The 13,787-nt window shown below is 43.0% G+C and overlaps 1 protein-coding gene across 1 annotated transcript; it reads left to right on the plus strand.

Annotated features, from left to right (window-relative positions):
• Positions 1–1,525: 1,525 nt before the first annotated feature.
• Positions 1,526–8,771, plus strand: LOC149982812 (uncharacterized). The gene is made up of 9 exons (XM_090239411.1): positions 1,526–1,543; positions 3,056–3,160; positions 3,315–3,381; positions 3,592–3,745; positions 4,024–4,060; positions 4,168–4,478; positions 5,208–8,220; positions 8,409–8,490; positions 8,653–8,771. The coding sequence occupies exons 1-9, from the start codon at positions 1,526–1,528 to the stop codon at positions 8,769–8,771; spliced, it is 3,906 nt and encodes a 1,301-aa protein (XP_090095537.1).
• The last annotated feature ends 5,016 nt before the right edge of the window (positions 8,772–13,787 follow it).

Consider the following 13,787-nt stretch of genomic DNA (forward strand, 5'->3'; position numbering starts at 1 on the left):
TGTGGAGAGACAGTCCGATACTAGTAGACTGGCGAGTATTATCCAGGCTAAGAACAGGGCTGGTATCTGTGCAGAAGGTAAAAGCAGCTAGCAGTGGTTAACAATGACTAAATAGCTTGTAGCTAATTAGCTGGTTAGCTTCTGGAGGTTCTTGAATGTGTTCTAAAATTTTAAAAATTAAAATAATAATAAATAATATAGAATCGAATTAAAAATCGAAAAGAGATTGAAAATAAAGTTGATATATATATATATATATATATATATATATACAAAAAATACGAAAAGGACACGAACCCAATGCTGATAACACAATACCCCCTTGCGGTGCATCAAATAATTGCATCGCTCTTACAGCTATTCTGTTCCTTTGAACAAAGAGTGTTACCCCTTTACTATTAAAGTGTATTGCTCTGTGGGGGAGTAATCTGTTTATGACTGATAATAGGACGTAACACAGGGATGAGGAAAAAACAATAATTTGGATCCTACAACATTGCTGTTGTACCTAAATAATTCCACAAGAGGGCGACATAAACATTTCATAAAACCAATTAACCTCTACTGCCTTCAGTCCATGACGTCCCCGACTAACTAAAAGTCTGCGTCTGCAAAAATGCTCGTTTATCATAACTCGACATGAAAGTAGCTAAGCCAAAACAGTCAATGACATGCTTTTCGAGATATAAAAGTAGCTATGGTGGAAGAATAGGTAAGTGAAATATAGGGAAAGGTAGAACATGTTTTACAGTAAGTTTAAAGTTGTTATCAACAATTTAGCTCTGATAGGCCTTTGGCAATCCAAGCTTTTGGGTTCGTACTCAAGGCTACTTGGTTTAGGCCTGGCTATAGCCTAGGGATACAGTCCAATAATATCTCCCTTCTCCTGAAGTGTACACACTCATTCGCTTCTTCCTACAAATCTAAAATCATTGGATTGGTGGAGGCATGGGCTAGAGAGGAATATGCTACCAAATAGCACATTATTCCCTAATGTAGGCCTACTTATAAGGAATGCACTATAAGGAATAGATCAATCAACTGGCTCACTAAATAGGGTACCGAAATAAATCCACAAGAGGTCGACACGAAATTAGACTAGGTTTATTTCTGTTTTGACCTGCTGAGTGGCAGTGCTTAGTGAACAGATTTCCATGTGGGCCTAGCTGTATCGAAAACGGTTGATGGGGAAATTGTGTAATCTGATCAATATATTTCCCCCCCAATATTAATGAAGGTCTAACATTCCATGACGTGGTATGTAGTTCTTAATTCGTCAGTGGCTGCAATATTGTCCTCAGTAAACTCAACATGAGTGAAAACAACACAGACAAGGACAAGTTTTTCGAGATATAAAAAATACTGTATGCAATTATGGATGAAGAAAGGGTAGGTTAAATGACACAAAATATTTGGGAATGTAACTAAGGAAAACGTCATTTAACAGTTACAGAACTGCTACAGTAGCCTATCAGAACAGCTGCAGTATCAGAGGCGCAGAGCCTTAATTAACGGGCTACACATAATGGCTGACGACAGCCAGGTAAGGTTCATTTTAGCCTACGTTTAACGAGCTTTACAGTTGTCCTAATTCCATCTTGTTCTAATGGCAAGTCTGCCTTAAGTGCAGAAACTATGGTTGATATTAGAAAATAAGTGTGATTGGAAGTTTAGGCAAGTCATTCCAATTGGGGAATTGTTGTGGGATGTTAGCATAACATATTGCGCGTGTAGCATTCGTGCCATGGAGGATTGTGCAGGCCGGCAGGTTGCTACAGGATCCTAGTATCATGTATGTTATAGGGATCCTTTTTCACCTGAACTGCTCATTGGCTGTCCATAATGAGCCCAGCGAGCAAGATGTGTAGCTGGGCTCTGCAATAATTAGCTCCCAGAGCAATTACAAATAACTATTCTTGTTTTAAAAGCGTCATTACAACTAGCAACATGACGGTCAGTCACCTCTAAGCAGGACTCAGTAGAAACGCTATGTGTTGGATTTGTCCATGTCTCGCTAAATTAACCTAGCTACCATAACAGCCGTGGAGAATTTACACTACAGTTTTAAGGGATCTCTCTGAAGGTTTTAGATGATACAGTGGTGCTTCGTCCTCTGGATGAAGAACCATACATCTCGGCTTGGCTTCATTGCATTATTATTTGGGAAACGTTGACATGCCATTTGTGTTGGCGGATGGATGAAAATAATGTGATTATAGTATCGTTATACATAGGCTAGCAGGAAAATCCGCATGAGATATCCATAGAACTGAGCCCTGCTCCGTTTCAGCACCATGGCACGGTCCCCTGACGCCAAGAAACGTGTCAGCTCTATGCAGCAGACAGCTCCACAGTGCTGAAATAGTTCAAACCCCCTTGAACATCTTTGATTTGAAATTATTCTGCAAGTGGTTATAATTTATTGCACGTCCTAGTTCTGCAGCTTTGCAACCTCAGAATTATAGCTAATGGATGGCAGCGAGTTACGTTTTTGTGCATGGTGATGCATGATAAACCATAAATTAAACGCAAAAACGTGCACTTATAGACATATTTTCGTTTGGCAGAACTTTGACAAGCTTTGATTTGTTTTCTAATTACATTGACAATTCATATAGACATTAGACTTAAGCCTAATTGTGACATCATGTGTGTATGACATCTTTGGAGAATGCTCTGGCTTCAGCCAATCGGAATCGAGTATTCAAAAATGCTTTGGCATAATTCAAGGACGTTCATATTCACTTCAGTTGTTTGCCGATGGTTCACTGACGTTTTTTCAAAGGAGGTATTAGTATTTCCTCTAAACAGCCTACAACAATAAGCTACACATCATGTCAGATGACAGCAAGGTATGGTTCATTTAGCCTATTTTGAGTTTAGAGGAGAAATTACTAACAATATAGTAGGTCACTAACACAGCAATAGGTCTCACTGGTTTGATCAATGGACTGAAATCTGACCACTATTGCCGTTTTGTTTAAAATAAGAGCGAATAAGTTGTTTCATAAAGTCACAAACTAGGACTGATATTGACCTCTCATTTATCCACCAGAGCGTGAAATGGGAGGATCCCCCGGATGACCAAAATAAGGTTGTGGAGAATATGAAGGATGAAACAGAGACACATGAGACCAACAAGAACAGGACAGGAGGCAAGGTAAGAAATATGCTGTCCTCTACACATGTTCTGCCTACTTAGGTACAGATCTAGGATTAGTTTACTGTCACTAAATCCTAGCCTTAAAGCATTAGGAGGAGACGCTACACTGACCTTAGATCTGCTATGAGACCTATAATCTGTTGTCATGTAGGCTAAACGTAAGACCGGTGGCTGTGCCAAGAAGACTTCCGTGGATGAGGACAGCAGCATTGGTGAAGGTCTGAGATTACTTCATGTTGGGTGCAGGTTGTGTTCAAATTCATCAGCACTAATCTGAGAAGATAGTATCTATATAGGTGAAAGCAATATAGTGGAGGCACGCAGAGAGATGTGCTTTTACCTGTCCAGTGCAATCAAATCACTAAAGGTGAAGGAAATTAGGGATCAAGTTCAGATTCAACTTTAGATTTCTCTTTGCGGTTTCCCAGAGTCTTCTCAGACACCCGGGTGTGGTTTCCGGGAAAGGGGATCTATCATTGAGCAGCTGGAGAAGGAGGCTCAGAGGACTCTAATGCCTTCTCTCAAGATTGAGACATGCTGTGCCCCAATCCTCCTCTCCTTCCTGAGGAGTCTAACTGATGAGCAAGTCCCATGTCTTTTTCCAACCTCACATACAACAACTCTGAATTTATAGTCATAGTGCCCCTTCTAACCACAAAGGGTATTTCAAACACTACACCTAACATCACTGTAACCACACCCCTAACTCTTCCTGTAAATCAAGAACAAAATGTCTCATGTACTTGCTAATAGCTTAATTAAATACACTTTTATTTTCCCTGACATGGCTATCTAGTGACTCCACTAACTCAACACCAGTGTGCAGGTAAAATATGTTTCCTTTCTTTTCTTTTCTCTAGCCAATGGAGGGTGATTCAGCATGGCATGAAAAATAACGTAAGTCTCTCCACATAAGGTTCTGGTCAAAAGTTGTGCCCTATATAGGGAATGGTGTCATGGAATTACTTGATTGACAAAAACATTCCTCTGTTTGTTGGCCATAGCTCACATTCGAGCAGCTCTCCACGCTGTGTCTGAAGATTGTTAAAGTCGTGACCCAGACAGCCCTCCGCATTCTCCTACCAGCGCTAGCTCGTATCATGGGGGTGAACCTGAGGAGTGGGGCAACCTCCCCAGAATCCCAGTGCTCTCTGACAGGGTCTGAGGATTCCTTAGGCAGTCTGGATGAGAGAGAGAAAAGGCTGCTGATCAGTGAGATGAACTACTGGACTAAGGAGAGGAGGAGGAATGGCAGTGCAGGGTTCCGCCAAAAATCCACTCGCAGAACCTCATCACCATGCTGTTCGTCTAAGAGGTATGTTCACAGCAATATTTCAACTTAATAATTGCAAGACCTGACCCATACTTATCATAAATTATTAACTTGGAATTCAAACCTTGTAGTTTTAAGTTCTGGTCAGAAATGTTGCCACTGAGGGGGTGGGTCCAGGTGAAAGTCATTTTTAACTGGGTAAGCCATAAAGTCATCTATGAATAAATAGATCAGCCTTTCAGAATTAATCATATTCTGATGTCGTACAAACATAAAAATCAGGCAAAAAATCATGTCAGTTGGCTTTAGGCTTCTAGAACTACGGTGCTATGAGAAGTATCCATCATTGCTCTAATTTGGTTTTCAGGCTCACTAATGACCCAGATTAGATACAGTTGGTGTAACAGGTTTCTTCTGTTGAAGGAGAGGCGGACCAAAACGCAGCGTGGTTATTTTGATACATCTTTAATAAAGATGAAAATAGAACAATATACAAAAACAAGAACCGTGAAACCGAAAACAGCCCTATCTGGTGTAAGGCTACCTAAATATGGTTCCCAATCAGAGACAATGACTAACACCTGCCTCTGATTGAGAACCATATCAGGCCAAACACAGAAACAGACAAACTAGACACACAACATAGAATGCCCACTCAGATCACACCCTGACCAAACAAAACATAGGAACATACAAAGCAAACTATGGTCAGGGTGTGACAGTTGGTCACATTTGCATGGCATAAGTGGTGATTGTGTGTTTATCTTCAAGGTCCCAGACCTCATTTCAGAGCTTGCCTGCAACTAGAGAGGCTCCACTCATGGAGGAGCCTCTGAAGGCTCTTTTTGGGGTAACGGAAGAGAGCCTCCTGATATCCCTGGTTGAGGGTCACTCCAACCCCACATCCTCCGAGTTGAGCTGTGCTATCGTGGGGGAGGTGGTACACCAGCTTAACTCTGGCCTCTCAGTGGCCATTCAGGCCAGCCCGGGGAGTTGCCCCCCTATGGACAGTCAGGACATAGCAGCAGGCAAGGAGGTCATTCGGGTAGCCTCGGTGCAGATCCTGGCCGAGCTACAGAGCCAAACGTCTGAGCCAGAGTGGTTAGGGTTTATCGAGCCCCTCATGGACCCTGTGACCGATGATGTGCTGGATGCCATTGTCGGCACAATGGACAAAATGGCACAGGACTTCAACATCCTATTGGATCTGGCCAAGAAGATGACAATCTTGGGGTCTAAATTTCTGACCAATCTTCAATGTGACCTTGATGTTGAGTGTCCATCTGGGAAAGAAGGGACCACTCACTTTCTCAAAGAGACTGGATCCTCTACCAGTGTGGTGGCCAGAAAGCTTCAGACCCTCTCTAGCCCCGACTTTCAGTCTAAAGCCCTGAAGGCGGTGAGCACCATCCTTACAAGGAAAGTCAGCAGCTCTTCTGGCATGGCTCCTTCCTCTAGGCCTTCTAGTGCTGCTCCTAGCCTTACTGAAGCCCCCCTGAATACCAGCTGCACAGCCCTGACATCTGTAACCTCCACTGCCACAGTGATTGTTAAGGCATTTGTGGGAGGCATGGAGACGATAGCATCATTTGAAGGCACATGTGAAGCCGTTGATTGGCCAGTTCCTGTAAATGACCACAAAACAGGATCTTCACAGATGATAACCTTCTCTCTAGCACGCACACTCTACGGCCGTATACGAGCAAAGCTGAGGGACCTTTTAACTCTATCCACTCGAGAAGAAGGTGTGGCTAAGGATGCTTCTCTTCAGGAGTCTTCAGACACCCTGGAAAAGGCAACTGTTTCAACTGTTGAGGTCCAGTTACCCAGCACCGAACTTAGTAGAGTTCCCAGAGAGAGCCAACCAATACCAGCTCTCTGTCGCTCCAATCTGGATACCAGTACTCAAGAAGTTCTTAGCAGTGTTTTTTCCATCTACAAGTCAGAGTTATCAAAAGTGGAGAGTAAATCCTTGGCCGTTGTCAGTTCATCTGATGAGTCCCTAGAGGCTTGTTGGTTTGTTGATGGTGTCCTATCAAAGCTCGATGACTATACTATTTCCCAGTCACCCTCACCCAATGAAGACTTGAGCGTGAGTACTCAATATTCTCAACTGAGCTCAGAAGAGAGTGTCAGAATCACAGAGTCCTCTACTAGTCTGATTCAGAGCATTAAGAAGCTCTCTAGCAATGACTTCCAGACTCAGGCAGAAGAGGCAGTGAGTAAAGTGCTGATGAGATCCAGTCATTCCTTTATCACACAGATCAGCCATACTGGTCTTCAGAAAAGTCTGCAGGCTGGCTTATCATCTAGCTCACCATCAGAGATCCATGTCCTTTCAGAATCCATGTCCTCCATGTCCTCTGAGAATACAGCCTCTGGATTAGTGGAAACCTTTGTCAAAGGAATGGCGACTATTTTCCAGAAAAATGAGTCCACTGACACTGTGCTACTGGAAAGAAGTGGGAGAGTTTCGCAGTGCTCCCACGGGGGCTCCCAAATGGATGATACTGAATTGAGTGTTAAAATATCAGAGGAGAAGCTTTGGTCAACAGCTAAGACCATCTGCGTCAGTATGAAGAACACACTTAAGGATTTCTTCACAGGGCTGAAGCCATCCGGATCCGAAAGGACAGAAAATGCTTCTTCCAAAGAGACCCTTGGGGAAATCCTGGTTGCTATCCAGAGTGAAATCTCAAACTTAGGGCGAATGAAGGATTCCAGGGAGCTCCTTCAGATCAATGATATGGTAGGAACTATGCTGAAGGAGGTTGAGAAAAGTGAGGATGACAGTGAACAAGTCTGCCAAGACATCCCTAGAACCTGTTCATCTTTGTCCACTTCTTTAAATGGTCGTAGTTCCTTGTCCAGCTCTTCAAAGGGTCCTAGGTCAGAGTGTGAGTTAGAGATCAACCTCCCTGGCACTCCCATCCCTGACGAAGTGCCTTTTGATCTGACCTGCCCCATCGTCAGGAGCTCCTGCATCGACACCAGGGTCTCTAAAATGCCAGATATTTCTTCAAGTGACATAAAGACAAAGATGATGGCACACATAGATGAACCCCTGCATCGTAACAGTCCAATGACTGACAGCAGTCGACCACCGAGTGCTAAAGCCTCTTTTCGATCCTCCACCCCGTCTTTCACCAGCAAGGGAACCTCTTTGGTACCAAAGGGAAATGGAATTGACATTGAAGAGAAGGAGGTGTGCATCCCCAGCAGCTCTGGCCATCTGAGGGAGCTCTTAATACCCCCGGATATCAGCAGTGCCACTGCATTCCCACTGCAGTACTTGATGGACTCCAGCAAAGATGATGGCATCTGTTTTGTCACCATACTGGTGATAAGGTTGCTATCGGAGATCAGACCCTCAGCCCTAGATGGACCCTCCCAACAGGCAGCAGATCTGACAGAAACAGCTCAGCAACTCATCAGACAAGTCCTGTCTGAGTTCTGTGCTGCATCCAGATTCTCCAGGACAAAGGCATATTCCCAGAACCTGAACATCCAAAGGGTGTTCAGAGGTGTACATAAAAACCTCATGGAGGAGTTTGGCTCTTATAACACCCTGCAAGCAGCTATTTCCTCCCAGGACCCTGCATTTGACAGAGTCCTGGTAAAGTCCTTGACCCAGCAGCTGGTACAGGGATGCAAGGAGGCGTCAAGACCAGCTTCTGCTGCAACAAACCCATCAGACCAGGCTGAGACAGAGAGGGGGGCTGAGCAGAAAGCAAGAAGGAGCTTCCTTTGCTTTTCAATGACCAAACTCAGGATCAACTTCAAGGTATAGCAGGGAGTTAGCATTTGTTTTTTGTTCCAGTTTGGTGCTGATGTTATTGATGTGGCTATGATAAGACAAATACATGAAATAAATATATGTTTTATTCATCACTAAATTGTTGCCTTGGATTCAGAAGTGTTCCATTTATTTATTTATTCTCTGTACCATTTTCTTGACCTTTCTTCTGTTAGCGTTCCAAGAGAGGAAACAAAAAGGACTGCCATTCAGTCCAGGAACAGACTGAGATTCCCTCTACTGATGGACATTGCATAGGTAAGGATTTTAGAGCTCTGCTATAGATTGTAGTTTTGTTTAGGTGTGTGTTAGAAACATAGGTATGCCTACCAAACTCATAGCACTGTTATTTTTCAATGTTACTATACTGCATCTCTCTCTCTCTCTCTCTTACCCCATCCATTTCTCTTGTGTTTCTAGCTCCTGTTGGAGAGGTTTCTCCCTCCATATCTCAGCCTGTCAAAAAACGATCCTTGATTGTCAGGGTCTTTTCAGCAATGATGAAGCCATTCAGGCGCTTCACCAAGAAGAACCTGTAACCTGCTAGGCTGCAGACTCTTGACAAGAGGAATTTCTGCATGTCTACCCTTTCAAAGTCTATTTGATCAAATAAATTCAAATTATTTTACAAGAATTTCAAGTGTTTTGGAAGATTGGTAAAACTGAAGCAGCTTTTCTCAGAGAAATGCACTAGTTCCCCCTTGGTTACACATTTATTGTGCAGTTTTTGAGTTGGCAGGACTTGGGGCAGCAGGTAGCCTTGTGGTTAGAGCGTTGGGCCAGTAACTGAAAGGTTGCTAGGTCAGATCCCTGAGCTAACCATGTAAAAATATGACGTTCTGCTCCTGAACAAGGTAGTTAACCCACTGTTCCTAAGCTGTCATTGTAAATAAGAATTTGTTCTGAACTGACTTGTCTAGGAAAATAAATAAAATAACCAGAGCTTGACTCTAATACAATAGTTGCTGCATAGACTGTCAGATAACCAGATGTCTAATCATTTAGTTCGATTGGAAAGAGCTTATTAGCAGCAAGGGGAAAACACATAGAGGAGAATTAGCTATCTGCAGCTAGATGTTTTGTATATGTTTTCTATATGTTGAAAATATAAGATCCAACAGTTGACAGTGTATGTCAGAGCAAAAACCAAGCCATGAGGTCGAAGGAATTGTCCATAGAGCTCAGAGACATGATTGTGTCAAGACACAGATTTGGTGAAGGGTACCAAAACATTTCTGCAATATTGAAGGTCCCCAAGGACACAGTGGCCTCCATCATTCTTAAACGGAAGAAGTTTGGAACCACAAAGACTCTTCCTAGAGCTGGCCGCCAGGCCAAACTGAGCAATCGGGGGAGAAGGGCAGTGCAGTGGAGCAGCAGTGCAGTGGAGTAGCTTCAACAGCCATAGGCCCAGGGATTTCACATCACATTCCATGATGCAATGCAGAATACGGCTTCACACAGAACAATCACCAAACCCATAAGATAACACTTAGCACAGCACAGCCAAACATCATGTATCACATGAAGAGGCAAGTGTGTTCTCCAGACATGATACCTTGTCATGGACCTGCTGTTTCGATCTTCACTCTCTCTCTCCCCCACCTCTCTCGCTCACTCACTCACTCACTCTCACACACACACACACACACCTGCTGTCTCGACCTCTGAATGTTCGGCTGTGAAAAGCCAACTGATAATTACTCCGGAGGTGCTGACCTGTTGCACCCTCTGTAACCACATTATTTTGTTGACTCTGCTAGTCATCTATGAAGAATGTTTGAACTACAGTACTTGAAGAACGATCTGGCCTTATTGGCCATGTACGCTTATAATCTCCACCGGCACAGCCAGAAGAGGACTAGCCACCCCTCAGTCTGGTTCCTCTCTAGGTTTCTTCCTAGGTTCCTGTTTTTCTAGAGAGTTTTTCCTAGCCACCGTGCTTCTAAATCTGCATTGCATGCTATTTGAGGTTTTAAGCTGGGTGTCTGAATAAGCACTTTGTGACATCTGCTGATGTAAAAAGGGCTTTATAAATAAATTGTACTGATTGATTGATGATTGATTGTATGAAATGGAGTAATATATATCCATCATGTAAAATGAACATTGTGCACTGTCTCCATGGAGTATAGCACTGCAGCCTTAGGCAATGTATACAGTGCCTTGCGAAAGTATTCGGCCCCCTTGAACTTTGCGACCTTTTGCCACATTTCAGGCTTCAAACATAAAGATATAAAACTGTCTTTTTTTGTGAAGAATCAACAACAAGTGGGACACAATCATGAAGTGGAACGACATTTATTGGATATTTCAAACTTTTTTAACAAATTAAAAACTGAAAAATTGTCCGTGCAAAATTATTCAGCCCCTTTACTTTCAGTGCAGCAAACTCTCTCCAGAAGTTCAGTGAGGATCTCTGAATGATCCAATGTTGACCTAAATGACTAATGATGATAAATACAATCCACCTGTGTGTAATCAAGTCTCCGTATAAATGCACCTGCACTGTGATAGTCTCAGAGGTCCGTCAAAAGTGCAGAGAGCATCATGAAGAACAAGGAACACACCAGGCAGGTTCGAGATACTGTTGTGAAGAAGTTTAAAGCCGGATTTGGATACAAAAAGATTTCCCAAGCTTTAAACATCCCAAGGAGCACTGTTCAAGCGATAATATTGAAATGGAAGGAGTTAAATAAAGGTTAAAAATAAATAAAAAAGAAGTGGCTGTGAAAGTTAAAATGTTGGCAGTGACCTTGCAGTGGAGCAACTGGACGATGAAGACTCTTCTTTCCCAAAGGAGCTGAACTCTTGCAAGGCATTGGTGAAAAACCTTGACATTCTGTCAAGTGACAAGTTCAAGACCAAAGGCTGTGAGTGAGATTCTAGTGAGATGGGACCCCAGGGTCCACCTGGTTTGGTTGAACATTCCCATTCATTTACTGCTTGATGGGCCCATACAGTATGGATTCGGATTCGGAGGCGCCAAAAAGGCATTGTGAATTAGATAAGCCAACCAGATAGATCCGCAAATATAATTGTGAGGCATTGTGAGGCATTAGCCAACAAGCTAAGAGAGATCCGCAAAAGACCCTCAGCCATATTATGCCAAAGCGGACCCTTTCACACGTCTCGTAGACTCTGCAACAGGCTCCAGGCAAAGATAAAATAATTATTTCACAGAACGGGTGAAGCTGCATTCCAAAGGGAACAACTTCTGGAGCACACTGACTCCAGTGTTCTGCCTGGTTCAACCCTGAACTCATCTTCAGCAAGTAGGAGTGAATCACCCATAGCAGAATGCAGTTCATCTGCTGTTCCTAGTGGACATGATTCATCTGGCTCTGTAGAAGAGAAACCATTTGAGACCAGAGCAGATTGTACTCATGGTCAGAACTCTCCTCTACTCAGTAAGAGTGAGGCCATACTGCAAGAGGTCACACAACTCTCCGCAAATGGCAGAGCTTCCTAGTTTTGTGCCCTATTCAACTTCAATGAGTTTGGCTCAGGGGGCCAAGGTGTTGGCTAGAGTGTCTGAAGATAGCATTTCATGCTCTTCTTCTTCATCAGTATTTAGTGACACAGTCAGTCTCTTTACCAAAGTTATGGTAAGCCAGGTCATGTACTCTGTGAATTCTGAGAGGATGTCTCCTTCTGGCATCATTATGGCAACAAGCGAGACCTCCAATGCAGCACAAATCTTAAAGGCCAACATTGATGGAGAGGAAGTAGATACTCGGCTCGGAGAAAATCCTCCAACAGGCCGTGTCGACTCAGGACTCTTCATTTGATAGGATTCTTGTCTAGTCTTTGAGTGAAGCGCTTCTCCACAGATGTAATGAGGCATTGAGGGCAGCCTCAAGAACATCAGTCAAAACCACCGGGCCTAAGGCTCTTCCACTGGCTGAGGATGTGAGGGGTAGCAGCGGGAAATGATATTTTCTACAAAGGCTGGTCAGGCTGACAAGCAACTTAAAGGTACAGCAAACATATTTAAATGAACAGTTGTGGGAGATAATGTGAGTAAACAATGCAATTCAGTGTAAAAATTATAAAACCATCCGTTCATTCCAAAACCAATCATAAATGTTGTTGTGCTGGTGTGGTAGGTGTGATTGTTATCATCATGAGGTTGTTCAGCTGTGACATTTTTTAAAACATGTTTTTCTCTTTAAATACTTAGCTATTCAAGAAAGGGAACAAGGATTCCCACCGCTCTGAATCAGAACAAGTACAGACCTGTCACGACTTCTACCGAAGTCGTTGCCTCTCCTTGTTCGGGCGGTGCTCGGCGTTCGACGTCACCGGTCTTCTAGCCATCATTGATCCATTTTTCATTTTCTATTGGTTTTGTCTTGTCTTCCCACACACCTGTTTTCAATCCCATTCATTACCTGTTGTGTATTTAACCCTCTGTTTCCCCTCATGTCTTTGTCAGAGATTGTTTATTGTCAGTGTAGTGTTTTTTGTATAGGTGCGCGACGGGTTTTCGTACCCATATTTGTTTATATTAATTTTTCTATTTAGTGTTATGGAGCATGTTACTTGGACATTTATTAAAAGACTCCATTTTACACTCCGTTTGACTCTCCTGCGCCTGACTTCCCTGCCACCTTCACACGACAGGACATTGTCTGTTTGAGATATTGGTGTACAAAGAAATGCCATTTCAAAATAACCTTACAAAGGTTATATACGCAATCAGTAGTCATCTCTTATGTAAAAGTAATTATATTCTCCAAAACTCAAGCTGTTGGTTCTCATTTATCAGTGTCAATTATGTTGAGTTGTAACATATATTACATCATTTCTAGATTAAAGTGCATGTCAACTCTCTCTCTCTTCTGTAGTGCCCAGCATAGTGCCACATGCTGCCATGTCTGCACTGCCAAAGGATCTCCCCGCCAGCTCCCAACAGGAGACGCCTCACAAACGTCCACTTCTCGTCATGATGTTTTCTGCCATCTCCAGAGGCCTGTTCAAGCCCTTCAAACAGTCCTTAAAGACCAAGTAACTTAAGACAATTTATTAAACGTCATTCATTGCATTAAATTGGCCTTTGTCTTCTTATGTGCTCCCGTTAACAGACCAGATTACAATACTGGTCTTTTAAATGTTAGCAGTGATAGCAACATTAACTATAGTGGTGTGTATAGCCCTTCTACACAGTCTGACTCTTCTGACACTGTGTGACATGCCCTCTGATCCAGTGATCTAGGATCTTCTGAGTGGCTTTAGGCCTGAATCTCTGCCCTCCTGCTCAAATAAATGTGTTCTCTTCTGATATATCTGCCACTGTCAGCAGCCAGCAGGGGGAAACAGACAGCGCTGTTGAGAGCTTTCTTTTCTCCCTCATGACTAAAACACTGAGAAAGGCTTTTGCAGCATATTCCATTTTTTGATTTAACCTATTATACGGTAGTAGTACCCATTATTTCCCAACGGTTATATCACAGGAAATGTGTTATAAATAGTAAACTTACAGTGCATCCGGAAAGTATTCAGACCACTTGACTTTTTCCACATTGTTACGTTTTCCTCTCATTAAGCTACAC

This window comes from Oncorhynchus mykiss, chromosome 6 (genome assembly GCF_057628025.1).
Source record: "Oncorhynchus mykiss isolate SJ-2025 chromosome 6, ASM5762802v1, whole genome shotgun sequence".
NCBI classification, from domain to species: Eukaryota; Metazoa; Chordata; class Actinopteri; order Salmoniformes; family Salmonidae; genus Oncorhynchus; species Oncorhynchus mykiss.

Bases quoted from the DNA above. Each gene is read 5' to 3' on its own strand.
- LOC149982812 (XM_090239411.1), top strand. The intron at 4,061-4,167 runs GTAAGTCTCTCC...TGTTGGCCATAG, and splicing joins AGCATGGCATGAAAAATAAC to CTCACATTCGAGCAGCTCTC. The intron at 4,479-5,207 runs GTATGTTCACAG...TTTATCTTCAAG, and splicing joins CCATGCTGTTCGTCTAAGAG to GTCCCAGACCTCATTTCAGA.